The 16,872-nt window shown below is 36.1% G+C and overlaps 1 protein-coding gene across 1 annotated transcript; it reads right to left on the bottom strand.

Moving 5' to 3' along the window:
- Positions 1-8,760: 8,760 nt before the first annotated feature.
- LOC140877060 (uncharacterized) lies at positions 8,761-13,107 on the bottom strand. Its single transcript, XM_073280535.1, has 3 exons — positions 12,931-13,107; positions 12,765-12,846; positions 8,761-9,034 (listed from the first exon to the last, which is right to left on the bottom strand). The coding sequence occupies exons 1-3, from the start codon at positions 13,006-13,008 to the stop codon at positions 8,856-8,858; spliced, it is 339 nt and encodes a 112-aa protein (XP_073136636.1). The 5' UTR covers positions 13,009-13,107; the 3' UTR covers positions 8,761-8,855.
- Between the last annotated feature and the right edge of the window lie 3,765 nt (positions 13,108-16,872).

Genomic DNA, 16,872 nt, shown 5'->3' with positions numbered 1-16,872 from the left:
GGAGCACCAGACGATGTGATTGCAGGTAACTATTCAATTTATGGTTATCCTGCATATGTATTGATAGATACAGGTGCATCCCATACGTTTATCTCTGCCCAATTTGTTTCATTGCATTCTTTGCCTGTTGAAACATTACCTGTTGTAGTATCTGTTTCTTCTCCTTTGGCGAGGGGTCTTATATCGATGCAAACAGTTAAGAATTGTGTACTACAGTATGATGGTAATGAGATTGAGATAGATTGTTTTGTACTTGGTATGTCTGATTTTGACTGTATTATTGGGATTGATATGCTGAATAAGTACAGAGCTACCGTAGACTGTTTCCAAAAGATAGTGAGATTCAGACCTGAGATGGCTGAAGAATGGAAATTCTATGGTAAGGGTTCACGTGCTAAGATTCCTCTTATTTCTGTATTAGCTATGTCCCGACTTTTGCAAAAAGGAGCGGAGGGATTTCTTGTATATGCAGTTGACATTTTGAAAGCTAGCCCGAACCTGGCTGATTTGCCAGTGGTTAGTGAATTTGCGGACGTTTTCCCTGATGAGATTCCAGGATTACCTCAGTATCGTGAGATTGATTTCAATATTGAGCTGATGCCAGGTACTGCACCGATTTCGAAAGCACCTTATCAAATGGCACCAGTTGAACTGAAAGAGTTGAAAGAATAGTTGGAAGATTTACTGGCCAAGGGATACATTCGACCCAGTGTTTCTCCTTGGGGAGCTCCAGTACTGTTTGTTAGGAAGAAAGACGGTTCAATGAGATTGTGTATCGATTACCGACAACTGAACAAGGCAACGGTAAAGAACAAATATCCTTTGCCTCGTATTGATGATTTATTTGACCAGTTGCAGGGTTCTTCAGTGTATTCCAAGATCGATCTGAGATCTGGATACCATCAGCTGAGAGTTAGGGAATCTGATAGTTCAAAAACTGCTTTCAGAACCAGGTATGGCCACTATGAGTTTATAGTTATGCCGTTTGGTTTGACAAATGCTCCAGCTGTATTTATGGCTTTATGAACCATGTGTTTTAGAAATATCTCGATGAATTCGTGATTATTTTTATTGATGATATTCTGATATATTCGAAGAATTTAATTGATCATTCTGAACATTTGAGAACAGTATTGAAGACTTTAAGAGCCGAGATGTATGCTAAACTGTCGAAATGTGAGTTTTGGCTGAAACATGTTGTCTTTCTTGGACATATCATATCTGGAAATGGTATTTCTGTTGATCCAAGCAAAGTAGAGGCAGTGATCAGTTGGTCAAGACCAACATCTGTTCCTGAGATTCGTAGTTTCATGGGTTTGGCTGGGTATTATCGCCGATTCATTAAAGATTTTTCTAGTATTGCAAAGCCGATTACTCAGTTGACTCAGAAGAATACTCCATTTGTCTGGTCTGATGCTTGTGAATCAAGTTTTCTGGAGTTGAAGAAACGACTGACCAGTGCACCAGTCTTGACGATCCCTTCAGGTACTTGTGGTTTCACTATTTATTGTGATGCATCTCATCGAGGTTTAGGTTGTGTTTTAATGCAGCGAGGACATGTAATTGCTTATGCCTCAAGACAGTTGAAGCCTCACGAGACCAGATATCCAATTCATGATCTTGAATTGGCCCCTATTGTATTTGCTTTGAAGATTTGGCGACATTATCTGTACGGGGAACAGTTTGAGATTTATTCTGATCACAAGAGTCTGAAATATCTGTTTTCACAGTCAGAATTGAATATGAGACAGCGACGATGGCTTGATTTGCTGAAAGATTTTGATTGTGAAATTAAGTACTATCCGGGGAAATCGAATGCAGCAGCTGATGCATTGAGTCGAAAGGTATGTTTCTTATCCTTATCGACGATTGGTGTATCAAATTTGATCGAAAACTGCTGTCTATCCGGATTAGTATTTGATACGAATTATCAGCCTCTGTGACTTTATCAAATTCAAGTTGAACCAGCATTGTTGTTACGAATTAGAGATGCTCAGAAAAATGATCAGAATGTGCAGAACTCGATTGAGAAAGTTTGATCAGGGCATGTATCTGAATACCAGGTTCGAGATGATCTTCTTTACGTTCACAATCGCCTAGTAGTGCCTGATATTTCTGATGTACGTCAACAACTGCTGAAAGAGGCGCATTGTAGTCGTTACAGTATTCATCCTGGTGGTAGGAAGATGTACAATGATATGAAGACTCATTATTGGTGGAAACAGATGAAGACAGATATCACTGATTTTGTAGCTCGATGTCTTAATTGCCAGTAGGTGAAAGCTGAAAGAAAGAGAACGCCTGGTTTATTACAGAGTTTATCCGTGCCTGAATGGAAATGGGATCATATTTCTATGGATTTCGTGACAAGATTACCTCGATCTTCTAGAGGCTGTGATGCTATCTGGGTGATTATTGACAGATTGACGAAATCAGCGTGTTTCATTCCTAATCGCATGACATATAGACACGACCAGATGGCAGAGATTTATGTTCGAGAAGTTTTTAGATTGCACGGAGTGCCGAAATCTATTGTATCAGATCGTGATCCTCGATTTACATCACATTTTTGGCACAGCTTACAGAGTGCTTTGGGTACTCAGTTACACTTGAGTACAGCTTATCATCCACAGATTGACTGACAGTATGAGCATACTATTCAGACATTGGAGGACATGTTGAGAGCTGTAGTGCTTGATTTTGGCACTAGTTGGCAAGAATCACTATCTCTTAGTGAATTCTCGTACAAAAACAGCTATCAATCTAGTATTGGAATGGCTCCTTTTGAAGCTTTATATGGAAGAAAATGTCGATCTCCTCTGTACTGGGATGATATCTCTGAAGTACCTGACACTGGCCCTGATATGATACGTGATATGAATGAACAGGTGAAGCTTGTTCAGAGAAGAATGAAGACAGCTCAAGATAGACAAGCGAAATATGCCAATGTTCGACGTCGACCTTTGTCGTTTGAACAGGGGGATATGGTGTTTCTGAAGATTTCTCCATTCAGAGGCACTGTCAGATTTGGAAAGCGAGGAAAATTGTCTCCATGATATATCGGTCCTTATGAAATTCTGGAGAAAATAGGCAATCTCGCCTATCGATTAGCTCTTCCTCCATCATTATCTGGAATACATGATGTCTTTCATGTATCAATGCTTCGAAAATATCTGGCTGATGAATCTCATGTGCTTCAATCTGATGAGGCTGAACTCGACGAAACTTTGAGTTATTTTGAAAAGCCAATTCAGATTCTTGATCGAAAAGAGAAGCAACTACGAACGAAGACTATTCCACTTGTGAAAGTTCAGTGGAGTCGTCATGGTATTAAAGAAACAACTTGGGAGACTGAATCATATATGATGCAACGATTTCCAGAGATGTTTCATTGATGTGAGTCTCCTTTAGTTTTTGTTATCTGATATCTGTTATATGATCTGTTGGTACTACTTGAGATTTCGAGGACGAAATCGTGTCTTAGTGGGGGAGAATTGTAACGCCCGAAATTATTTAATTTTGATCCGAGAATATTTTATTTGGGAATATTTGGAGTTTTGATTTAAATTCTAATATTCTTAAATTATTTAGGATTGAAATTGAATGAAATGAGAAGTTGAGGACTGAATTGCAATTATTGAAGTCTTGAGGGGCTAAAGTGCAAAATTCTGAAAATGAGCAAGACACTTGTTATTGTTAAGTTGACTCACGTGTAGTATCAATATTTCATCAGATTTCCAGAGTCAAGAACCGAGAGCAAAACCTTCAAAGAACTCCAAGCTTTTTCTTCATTTTCCAATTGAGATATCTTGAGTTACGGGTATCCGTTTTTGATTCCGAAAGATGTTATGGAATCCTCGCAAAAAAACCTTCGATTTGAGTAAGTTTTCTCTTTGTTAATCAGGGTTTGGTAATTCGAAAATGATAGACACCAGACTTGTGTTTGAATTGTTGTTGATGAGCTTCTATCTTTTGTAATATTGAAGTTGGGTTGAGGATTGATTGTTGTATCATGTTCTTATGATTTTCCAGCTATGATTCGACTTTTATACCTGCTGATATGTTGGGTTTGAGTTGATATACAACTGATATGAATGTTAGATTGGTTATAGATGTGTTCGGAATCGCCGAGTTATACCGATATGCCGTCGAACTCATGATTTGAAGTGATTTGCTATTGTTCTTGGACTAAGAAGTTGCTGAATTATTAGATGATGATTTCTTGCTTGTTATGCTATGATTTCAGTGCGTAAACAGGGCACGTAAACTCGAGAACATTAACTTTGAAACCGATAAAAGAAGGAACAAGGTGTGAAGCTATTCTACATTCAAGTTGTGTGGTTTTGAGCAGATTTTGAGTCAAGGCTTATATTGATTTATTGTACAGCTTGGGACAAGCTAGAAGACATCTTAAACCTCACATTTGAAAGGTAAAAGTGGACTACTATTTGATTGGGATTACAACTCGAGATGGTTTGTATCGAGTTCCCCTAAATCACATACTTGTTTGCTTAATTTCTCTTATGTGCTTTCCTTTGAGTTGTTGAATAAGTCTTGATGTTAATGAATGTGATTTGAATGATATATATTGCATTCATCTTGTAAGACTTGTTCTTTGATTTCAAAATGAACGGAAACGTTCGAATAGACGATTTGAGGGATTGTATATGTATGGCCTGGGTGGTTGTTTAGCCTAGCGTCTGATTTACATATATAATGGCTTCAAAGTCTAGAGAAGTGAGATAATTAGCCCCACCTTGATCGGGAGAGTCGGTGGATTAGTTATGATATCTACTTCTCGGGATCCCAACCGACGAATGAAGTGATGAACCTTGTTTTAAAACATGCATTGAAGTTATGTTCTTTATATCATGATCTTGATATATGTTCGCATGCATGTTTAGTTGCTTTTACTGGGAAATCTATTTCTCACCGGAGTTATCCGGCTATTGTTTTGTTGTATGTGTCATTGCAATAGGAGGGAGTGGAACCGGGCAAAAGCGAACGTGAAGAACAAAGGATAAGAAGATAGCGTGATGATCCGAGTCTAGATGGTTGTGTGAGCTGTCATGATGTTGTTGAGTGTCTTAAACTTGAGCATGTTAGAGCTACTTGTTCCAAGACTTCTTGATGAATAAGTTATGGTCTTGTGATGAATATAGGATTTGAAATGATATGTAAATCCTTGAGACATTATAATGTAGTTTGATCTTGAATGTATAATATTGCTCCTTGTATGTTTATGAGCTTTTATTGTTATGATTTTAAAGTCTTGTGATGATCCCTTCCCATCAATTATATCATGTTAGAATGCATGTTAGATGTGGCTATGGAATAAATCATGCATGACCTGAAGCTAGATGAAAATACTTGAATGATCTTAGTTTGACAACAAAATGCAGTTTCTGTTCTGCTTCTGAACCTGTGCTCGCTCGATCGGGAAATTCTTACCGATCGAGCGAGGCTGTTAAATCAGGAACAGAACACTGGAAGGAAGTGGCTCGCTCGATCGGTCATTTGTTGCAGATCGAGCGAGGCCACCACTCGCTGCACCCGAGAGTTTGAGCATTATGCTCGCTCGATCGGTAGATTTTTACCGATAGAGCGAGGTACTCTGATTTTAAAAAAAAAAAAATTTATTTTGTTTAGACATTGATTATTGTCTATTCTTTTTGATGATTTGATTATTGAGAGATTAGAACTCGGGTTGTCACAAAAATCATAAATATTTATTTGGAAAAAAGTTAGTTAAAAGAATTAATGCGTCTAATACATAATAAAATCTAACATTATCATAATTAATAATATTTCAATCCAATATACAAATGAATAACTTAAAAAGACAAAAATATACAAGAGAGTGTAGATATAATCAAATAATCTCAATGATATTATATTTTTTACTTTAATGTATACATTTTAGAGAAAAAAAAAACTAAATGGACTAATTGTGTTGGGAAATCAATTATTAAGTTTTGGTGTTATACAAAATACTCTAAGGCAAAAATAAAAAGATTGTATCGTACTAAAATGGTAGTATCGTACTCGACTGAACACTCACAACTGAATGAAGATCAACTGAGTCAGTCAAGAAGATCAACTGAACCCATGCTCAACTGGACGAATTAATGAACTGATTAATTCGCTACCTAAATTGGATGCATGACCAAGACCGAACAGTTACCCAAAACAAAACTATCTACTAAACTGGACAGTCAAGGGAAACTGAAATGAGTCAGACTGAAGATAATCGAAGTATTTATTATTCAAGTCAGTCTACAAACATTCTCGGAATGATCAGTTGACATCAGTGTTAGCAGTCTACCTTTTGGATAGAGCTTTCCCGTACACTGACAATCTGCCACTGTAACCACGAATCACTTTATGTACGGATGTCAGCAAATGAACAGAGCCAAATGACAATGCAACGGCTACTTTATTTGGAAGCTTATGGGATTTGAACTTTATGACAATTGAAGATCAGATATAAATAGAGGTAATAGAAGTCCAAGATCAGTTTAGGATCCCCTGGCTCTCGCACTCACTCTCTAGATACATTTCAAGAACAGTTGAACAATCAAGTCAACGGAAGTTACTAAACTGATTGAAGAATCTTAGCACACGCTATAAGTTATATCAGATCTAGTAAATGATTGAATTGTGCTACGTGTTGAATTGTAACATCATTTGTAAGATCATTCAAAGTGTTGTAAACACATCTTTGTATGTCAGTCGAGCACTGACCAATCAAGTTGGAACAAAATCAGTCGAGGACTGTATTTGTATAATTGAGGCTAGGAGTACCGACTTAGGCAGTATGATAGTCATAAGATTGGATTGGGTTTGTACAAGTGTGTGTATAAATCAAAATCTTATAGTATAAACCTTCCCAGAGGTGACGTAGGAGCAGTTGAGTCTCCGAACATCAAGAAACAAATCTTGCCTTCGTTTCCTTTCAGTTTACTTATTCTCTATCCATTTAATTATAAGCGTTCAATCTATCAGTTGACCTTTTCCGCTTACCTAACTTATATATTTGTTGGTCAACTGATACAGACAGCCGAGAAGGGAGAGTTCAGTTGCTTACCTCAACTGCACTCAGTTTCACATTCGAAGAGATAAAATTTTAAGGGGAGTTTATTCAACCCCTTTCTAAACACCCCAACCAATCCTATTAAATTGACTTTCCAAATCTTTCTTTTTTATTTTTTTTTATTTAAAATTCCATTTACCATATAAAAGGACATAGGCTAACAGTCCATGGCAAGAACTTGAGAGTTGAAATCATGAAAGCATGAACAAATTCATAAACAAAACCAACGATCAAGTTGATTCAACAAAATCTCAAAACAAATTAAACTTAACAGACAAATTCTTAGTTATGCTGCTCTCACTGTAAAATTATAATCCTCTTAATTTTATGTGGCTAAAGAATTAGATATAAAATGAATGAAACCAACAAGATTATTGAAAACCCAAAATGGAGGCTTTCAATTTCCCCTAACCCCGCACAAATCTTGCAAAAAATTTCAAAAATAAAAGGCCAATGGTACAACAAAAAAGCATCAAGGATGAAACATGCAATTTTTTATAATCCAATAATAGACCGAATGGCCAGAATCAACCACAGAGACTGGAGAGGCAAACTGGAGATGATCTAAATGGCGGGATAAAAAATAATGCCAGGCAATTGGGTTGAAGGCTCCAGACTTTATTGGGAATAAGGGATTTGGGCCTAAAAAGTGTATCTGAAGGGGCCACACCGAAAAACACGGGTCGAGATACTTCACAACATGATCAAAATTCTCGGTAACTCTAATCATGTTGTGAAGTAACTAACCTATGCTTTCACAATCTTTTCTGAATATGTCTTCCAGTTGTTCTTCCATCTTGGAATGCTTGGGCTCCATTTCTTTGTTTGTCTTAGCTTCTGGGACAGAGTGGTATCTAACATTTAGTGCTTGGTCTAGTTCTGAAACAAAGGATTCTTTCCCATTGCTTCGCCAAGTTTGAGTTACTTGTGAAATGGTTGGAGTTGCCAGAATGTCCATTAAGGAGGAGCGTGAAATTGAAATGCACAATTCTAGAGCTTTATAAATCACAAAAAAAATTATCTAGAGCATTAAAGAAGTTTCTAGAACATTCTAGAATCATGAAAAAACACCTGGAAGGTTCTAGAATAGTATAAAAGATTTTAGTGCAACTTAAAACTTTCTATAAATCTTTTGGAAAACCTTGGAAATTTTCAAAAGATTCTCAAGAACTATTAAAAGTTTGGTATTTCTAAAACAATCCTGAGCACTGAATATCTTTTAGGAAAACTCTTCTGCACTTGCACATCCCATCACCAAATCATACACAATTAACCATCATCATGTATGTAAGTTACACAAATTACGATATTGTAAGCATCCTTAAACTTATGAGAGAATAGTGTGAGAGCGCCAGCCTTGATTACATAATTAAATTAAATTATAACAAAAAAAATGTTTTAAGGATCAAATTTGGTTTAAAATCAAACCAAACCGAAGTTTTGATTCAGTTCGTTTGATTTATTGTTTAGATCGTCTTTTTCATAAATGTGAGTCAAGAAACTATATAACCAAAGTGATTTTTCCAAACCAAATGTTATTAGGTTTAAGGTTTTCAACTCCTATCCTGGAAGGAAATAACAGCCACCGCATATTTAAAGGAATTCTAGATCGGCACCCTCCGCTTAGACTTCCGCAATACACCTCAAGGACCTAAATACTAGCCATATGTAAAGTTTCTAGCACCGCCATTGATAAAATTCACAAATGAAACCTACTTTTAAAATTTATTGTTGCAACTGATAAGAACTATAGGTTGCCATATCATGTCAAGAGAAATTCACCTTGGCAATAATCTCTGCAATCATGAAACCCAATCTTTAGCTCAGTCTCCCATCCTTCATTAAATCTGAGGGCAGCCTCTACAGCATTTACTCTTGAGAATCCAACAAAGCGACATTTTGTCGTTGGGAGTTTTTCAATCTTTCTCACTTGTATAACTCCTATGAAAGATTGATTTTGACATATTAGACACAAGCAATAACATGTAAGTACAAGAAATAAAAGGAACAGTATACCCTTCTGCTTTCGCTCTAATTGCATAAGATGGAAAGAGGAACAACTCAGACTGTGATATCAATTTATGATATCATAAGAAAAATATCCATAATGAAACAAACACATAAGAAACTAGCATAGAGAAAGAATTCCAGCATTTTCACCGAGATTTTAAACTTTAGTGAACGAGAGAGAATTCTCGTAGTACCGCCATCATTTCCAATTTTCGTAAAGAATATAGTTACACGTGAGAGTGATGTTATTGTACAATAAAATTAGATATCTAACATCTTTATTAGTTAATTGCTATTTAAAATTATCATTCAACAAATAATAGAGCAACCTACTGCTGTACTGCACATTAATTTTGATTCACAACATTCATATCACAATATTAGCTGGAAACTGGTTATTATTATACAGAAGTAGACACCCTGTGTCAAGGAAAATTGTATATACTCCCCTTTTTTATGCTAAACTTGCTAAAAACTCCCGAAAAATTAATGACCTAAAAACTTCCTGTATTTTAATTTATTGACTGAAAACCCTAGAAACAATTTTTTTTAGGTACTAGATACAAATTTTTTATTACCACCCATGTGTTTTATGCACCATGGCACCATGCAAGAAAGAAACTATGCAACTGCGTTTACTTTTCTTTGTTTTATAACTCCCACAAATATTCAAAAATATTGAAGTAGAAATTGTGCTAAAAAGGAGGAGAAAGAGACACCGATTTATATTTGGTTGCATTCAAAATAATTTATTTGACCTTTTGGAATTACAACTCTGGAATAAATTTATGCATATTCATTTAAGAAACACATAAATCGCAAAGTAAAATATCCACAAGGGATTGCAGCTCAATATTTCAAACACACATGATTCTTATTTCAGTAATTTTCATAAAGGGTTTTACCCACTTTAACACAGGATACAAATGCAATTACGATTCACGTATCATTAATGATTGCAAATTTATATTCAATATTTGCAGAATCCAATTTAACATTTGGAATTTTGCATAATTACTGGGATAAACGTCTTATGCTAGATTGAGAAGAAAAAACGAGGTTTAGCGGTTAAACTAATGTAATTGGAGGTGTCAAAATGGGCTAGCGGGGTGGGGCGACCCATAAACCCATCGCAACCACCATTAGGCGGGGCGAGCGGGCGGGCCCACCTTTTAGGTGTTGGAAAACCGTGATCAGATCAATCAGAATTGATACCCGGTGCAGCGGAAGTTTAAAATTTTATATGGAACGATTCCATAATGGGTATCAAAACTTTACGATTAAATTGTGTGTGTAAAAATTAAATAACAATTATAAATTTTTACCTCCAATCTCGAATCGAGATTATTGACACCAACAGATTACTCTGCTCTTGTTGTATATCCCAGGAACTGATGGACGAACTGTTCTTCAATCAGGTCCACGAACAGAGATTTAATCCCTCTGATAGATTGCACTAGAAAATCTATGAAAAGTTTCTACGAAGAGAATTAAAGAATTTGATCCGTTAAACCAGACTGCAAATTCAAAATTCACGGGCTGGATTTTCCCGACAGAGAGAGGGAGGGGGCGGCCACTTTTTAATAAAACAACTAGGGTTTTCGAAAATTGTGAGCCTCTGTTGTTTAATTTCTGTACTGCAATAACTTATTTATAATATGGGCTGCTAACAGCTTAGGGCCCATTAGTCATAAGTTCAAGCCTGACAAGCAAAGCCCGCATGTTCAGAAATTAATATAAAATTCATCGTGACTCAGATTGATAAACAAATTTCACCAATGTTCACAGAAACCATTTCTGCATCTTTTAGAGTCAAGATAAATTTTCTGAATCCGAATTCAGTGATTTCCAAAAATGCCCATCCCTATGTCATTTTAGGAAATCTTACTCCTCTACTCTTAAATAAGAAGTCCCACTTCTTTGTTCATTAAATTTAACTCTTTAAATTTAACTATCTCAACGAAAATTAAAAATCCATTACTCTGTGTGACCCTCAATGGTTCAGGGATACAGCTAGCAGTGGGCTCACAACTCCTTGTGACTCGGAACATCAATTTCCGACTTGCCCATCGAATCATGGTAAGAGCGCCTAGCAACATCGCCCCATGATTCCCTAGGTATCACTGATAGTGCCTGCAAGAACCAATAGATTTTGGTTAGCGTACAGTACGGTCCCTTCATCCATATATCCCGATCGAATCAACAACCATTGGTAAATCGAGAGTCGTTCGAGATTCGATAACTATGCAATGCATCTTGAAGATCAAATAGTGACATCGCATGTGCTACTAAGAAACCATTTCTTAAAACACATCATGTACTCTGGCCAGAGATTCGTCACACTAATATCTCCTCAGATTGCATAGGATATGCACACTCGCAAGTATGTGGTGAATCCTTGACAACAAAGCATCGACTCCTATATGTGTTGTAACTGTACCCAATCCCGACACCTGATGACCCCAATAGAGTTGGTAAATGAGTCAAAGCACAGTACTAGCATATAGAGTCTCAATGATGTTTCAAGTAGTAAGGACTAATGGTGTACAACCAAAACCGCGGACTTTATCCACTCGATAAGTGATAACCACTTGGAAAGTCCGGATAGGGTAGTTCGATCATTCATCGTATGAATATCCATTTGCATGCTTTGAACATCTCTATGTTCCATACCAATGAAACGTGGTACTCGGCATCGCAAATGCTAGTCTCAATCTCGAGCGATCCTTATCCTTATTAACGGACGGCTCAATCGACTAGGAACTGTTTAGAATATACAGTGACTATAAGATGTGTTTCATGATAGTCATCCCCATGTACTATCACATCTTACATACACTATAGTATATTCAAGGTCTTTATCAAAACAACAATAGTATATCACAATATAACAATATGAAGAAAGATAAAGTCATTTCCATTAATAAAAGTGTAAATTATATTAAACAAAAGATTGTTTATACAAAGAGTCATCAAAGCCCTTAGCCACAAGTTGGCTCACCGGGCACCCACTCTTTCATTAAGCGGGTTGGAAAAAACCAACCCAACCCACCTATTTTAGGTGGTAGGACGGGCCAACTCCGGCGGGCTGACATGTAACCCACAACCCACTATTAGGCAGGACGGTGCGAGGCGTGTCGGCCCACTTTTTAAGCGGGTTGGGAAATTTCCAATCCAACTCACCTATTTTGTATGACGGGGCGGGCCAACCTGTCAGGCTTAGCCCATTTTGACACCTCACTTATGTTCATTCTTGATTACATAATCTGCATCCCGGGAAACCTTCAATTCAAATTCACTAGAACGTCCACATTCAAGGACTGACTGTCATATGGACCTGATTACCACTAAGGTGATGTGTGTACATATTTAGACAGAATCAAGAGCTTAACATTAATCTGAATAATAGTATTTGATGAATTACAAATAGATCATTCTTAAAACTTTAGAGTTGTAGGTCATTTTGTCCATCACAAGTTTAGCCCTAAAAAATTCTGGCAAGTATCAAATAATAAAACCATTCACTTCAAGAAAATAAAATACTTCTTAGTCCATAGAAAAACACAAATATAAACTTGAAACCAGAAATAGAATAGAAACAATCAAGAGATACAAGAATTAAAGATTAAACAAAAAACAAAGATTGACATTAGAGGCTCACCAGGAACTTTACTACCGGATAATGCTGCAAGCGCCACCAATATATTTTCAGGATCCTCTGGTTGAAAATCATAAACAAAAGCCTACAAAAACAACAAGTAACTTCCATGGCCGACCTGAAACCATGATTCATGAATAAGAAAAGGAAATTGACGGAGAATAAATACCTGATGAGTGGCAGATTGTTTAATGATAACCATGAAATGCTTCAGATCCCACAAATTGAGAGAGTAAGCAGCAAACATGAGCAACTGGGCTGGGCCATTCGACACTCTCAGTGGCACGGCTGCTACGTACACTTCATCTCCGCCGCCGAAGATGGATCCTCTGCCGAAGAAAGTGGCCGAGGCCATAAGCCCAAAATTTTCCTTCAAAATTTACCAAAGACACATATTTATATATTGAAATACGAGGTCCTCAGATTCTGAAACTACAAGGTAAGGTCCCCCTGCTTTCCTCCACCATAGAAATGAAATAAGCGCCGAAAACGAAGTTAGGGGGTTTCATTTTTCCCCAACATCGATACGAGCTCGATCGCTAGACCGGACCATGGTAAGTGGGAATCCAAACTTGATATTTTGGGGAGAAATATGCACTTGGGGTACCAGTAACTCTTATCTTATACATCCCGTCCAAAAAAAAAAAAAACTCTTATCTTATGCGTCTAATTTCAGCACGGACCTACACTATCACCTTATTGACACCTCAACATTTATCTTATGCTAGCGACCCAGACACACACGCTGTGTGTGTGAGATATTATTTATAAGTTGTAATTATATTAAGGTAGTGTTTGTAAGAGTTTTTAGGAAGCACTTCTCAGCTTTTCATTAACAAAATTTTGCAATTTTATGAAATTTTGTTAATAAGAAACTGAGAAGTGCTTTCTAGAAGCTCTCTCAAATACTACCTAAATATAATCATCGATGTACTTTACAATTTTTTCAGAAAAATAATTTTATTGCAATCAATATCACCAATTCACCATCACTATGCAAAGTACAAAAATAAATAAATGATTAAATTGAATATCTACCGTAAATTGTATAGAATGAATAAAATATTCATCTTCACCTTCACATTTCATCATGTTTTTATCCCCTAATTTTCACTTATTTATAATAGCTAGACATAAAATGTAGCACCCGGTAATTTAATACGTAAATTCGCATGCATAATTAGGAAAAATAATTATTTTAAAAATTTAGAAATGTGGGTTAAATGATATTTATGTGTTATTATGTGATTTATGTGCATGATTTAAATTATTTTTGCAATTAACACATAATTATTGAATTTTTAGATTTTGAGTAATTAATTGATTTTATCGCGTAGAAGGGACCGTGGACGGACGAGATATTAGATTTTCACCTAAAATATTTTATGAGATTTTTATGAGCTTTAAAATATTATTTGAAGGTATTATTTCACTAAAATTAGAGTATTTATTAATATATTTATATATGTGTCCATTTTTACCCAAAATAAGTCATTTTTTTTTATGACTTTTAGTAACTTTTAAAAATCCATTAATTTTGTATTACGGGATTTTTTCAAGTTTTATATCATATTAGTAAGTATTTAAAAGTTTAAAATTTATATGTTTATGGTATATTATTTATCCTAATTAACTCAACTCAAAAAAAAAATTTATCCTAATTAACTAGTAATTATTTTACCAAAATTCAACCCTAAATCTCTCCCTAACCTACGTTATTCCTCCCTTAGCCGCCTCCATCTTCTTCATCCCCCATCTCCACGTTCTTTCAGAGAAAAAAATAGCCTCCATAGCCGATCCTTGAAGAAAGTTTTAGAGTTTTCGTAGATCCGTCGTACCGGAGCCGTATACGCGATCAAAGCTTCAAATAAAAATCAAAGGCATGTTGAATTCTCTTCTTTACACCATATAAGATATGTAATCGGTTTTTATGTCTGAAATCATCAATCATGAAGGTTATTTTTGAATTTGGCATAGAGATCTTGCTCATAGCATGAACAGTCCACGTGTTTGCATGATTTTCCCTTTGTTACTCACGTTTCAGGCCATGGGAATGGATCAGGCTGTTTTCCAACGTTTGGGTAAGTTTCTTAGGGTGCCTAGAGTTGTCCTAGTTCATGGCATAAGTCGTGCATAGGCTGTAACCGAAGCTTCTTCTTTCTGATGCACAGAGCCGTGCAAGTTATGGTTCTGAGGAAGAAGACTTCGTTCTCCTTCCCCATGCCACGGTTTGAGGTGAGATTTGAACTGTTTGAACCCTATAGATGTTGGCTAAGATTGAGAAGTGGTTTCACGATCATTGGTGCTTGGAGCAGGCGGCACGATAAAAAATACGGTCGCTGCTCCAGTCTGCGCGCGATCTGGGAAAGGGTCCGAGTGCAAGCTTTCGTGTGAGCTGCTAAGTTCATAGTTTGGGCAGGTTTTTGGCTTGTTGGAAACGTATAGAAGTGGGCTAGGTGTAGGCGGTGGTTTCATGACCAATGGTGGCCGGAGCAAGGAGAACGAAATGAATTGGTACAACTGCTCAGAGTGGTCATGTGCAGATTTCTGCACAAGTTAGGTGATGAGCTTTTGGGCTGCCTAATGGGCTGGGCTCGGGCTGGGTGATCCGGGTTGGTTCCGTCGGCTCATGGGTCATGTTATTTGGGTCCGGGTCCGGGTCCAGGTTAGGTTAATCGGGCTCGGGTATTTTTATTTTTAAGTGATTATTAGATTAAGTGGTATATTTGGGCTAATTTAATTTTTTAATTAGTATTTGGACTTTTAAATATTTTATTTAGGCCTTAAAATATTTATTTAAGTAAGCCCAATAATTTTCATGGGCTTGGGAGACCATGGGAATTATTGGGACAGTCTGTGAATTTTTGGGTATGTCAATGATTATTATTGGGCTTAATTAAGTTATTGGACTTAAACATTTTATTTGGGCCCAATTATGTTTAAGTATTTTATTTGGGCTTAAATATAAAAATTTGGGCTGTATTTAAGATAATGGGTTAGTCTTAGATTTTATGGGCTTAAGTCTAGGGGACCAGCAGTATGGACAATCCCATGAAAAAAAAACAACTAAGTCCGAAATATATATTTAATTTATTTTATGCATGAAGTTTATTTTAAGTATAAGTATATTTATTATGAAAATTAATTAAATATATATTACAGACATATTTTAAGTGCATGGATACATGAAATATTTTTATGATGTGTTTATGATTGAGAATTGAGCATGAAAAATATTTTTGATGAAAATTGAAGTGACGTGACAGCACAGAGGTGGTTTACTACCAGCACAGAGGTGGTTTACTACCAGCATAGAAGTGATTATTCACCGCCACGTACGTTGGTTCTTTAGACTGATCAATCGGCACATTTATTAGTCACATTCATGGATATGAACATAGACCGTTTATAACGATGACATGCTCAATTATGCTATGTATGATTAGTTATGTTATATGTATGGAGTGATGATGACAGATGTTTATGATGCATTAAGTTCAAGATCATGCATGCATGTTCACGTAAATTAGATGTATTAGTATGATTATGTGGTCGCATGATTTTTAAACCTTGTTATTATGAGATAAAACATGCTGGGCCTCTAGGCTCACTACGCTTATATGGTGCAGGTAAGTATGATGATATAGTTGATGACACGGTTGCTTCGACCGGCGGTGACGGCCTATGAGTTGCAGACGACACCCGTGACCGATGTTATCCATATTTTATGTTATGATATTTTTATCAGTACTTTAAAACAAGTTTTCCGCATTTACACGTTTATGGTGGTTGAAAATATTATTTTATTATGGATGCATGGTTTATGGATTTTTAGTTGAGATATTAATTTATTACTGCATGATTCGATAATTTTTTTTAAATATTTGGGCATCATTTATATCAAGTTTTAATTAATGTTTATTTTAAGTTTTTATACATATATGTATGGGCATGTATGTATTATCATTATTATATATGTATTATTATTATTATTATTATTATTATTATTATTATTATTATTTTTAAAAAATCTAGTATTTTATTAGATCGAGTCGTTTCATTTGGTATCAGAGCACGGTCCTTGGATGATGACTAGTCTGCTACGTGGAGC

Source organism: Henckelia pumila, chromosome 2, assembly GCF_033568475.1.
Source record: "Henckelia pumila isolate YLH828 chromosome 2, ASM3356847v2, whole genome shotgun sequence".
NCBI classification, from domain to species: Eukaryota; Viridiplantae; Streptophyta; class Magnoliopsida; order Lamiales; family Gesneriaceae; genus Henckelia; species Henckelia pumila.
This window is presented reverse-complemented; position numbering and strand designations above follow the sequence as displayed.

Bases quoted from the DNA above. Each gene is read 5' to 3' on its own strand.
- LOC140877060 (XM_073280535.1), bottom strand. From the start codon at position 13,008: ATGTTTGCTGCTTACTCTCTCAATTTGTGGGATCTGAAGCATTTCATG. The intron at 12,847-12,930 runs GTATTTATTCTC...TTGTTTTTGTAG, and splicing joins AACAATCTGCCACTCATCAG to GCTTTTGTTTATGATTTTCA. The intron at 9,035-12,764 runs GTGAGCCTCTAA...AATCTTTCATAG, and splicing joins ATCCGGTAGTAAAGTTCCTG to GAGTTATACAAGTGAGAAAG.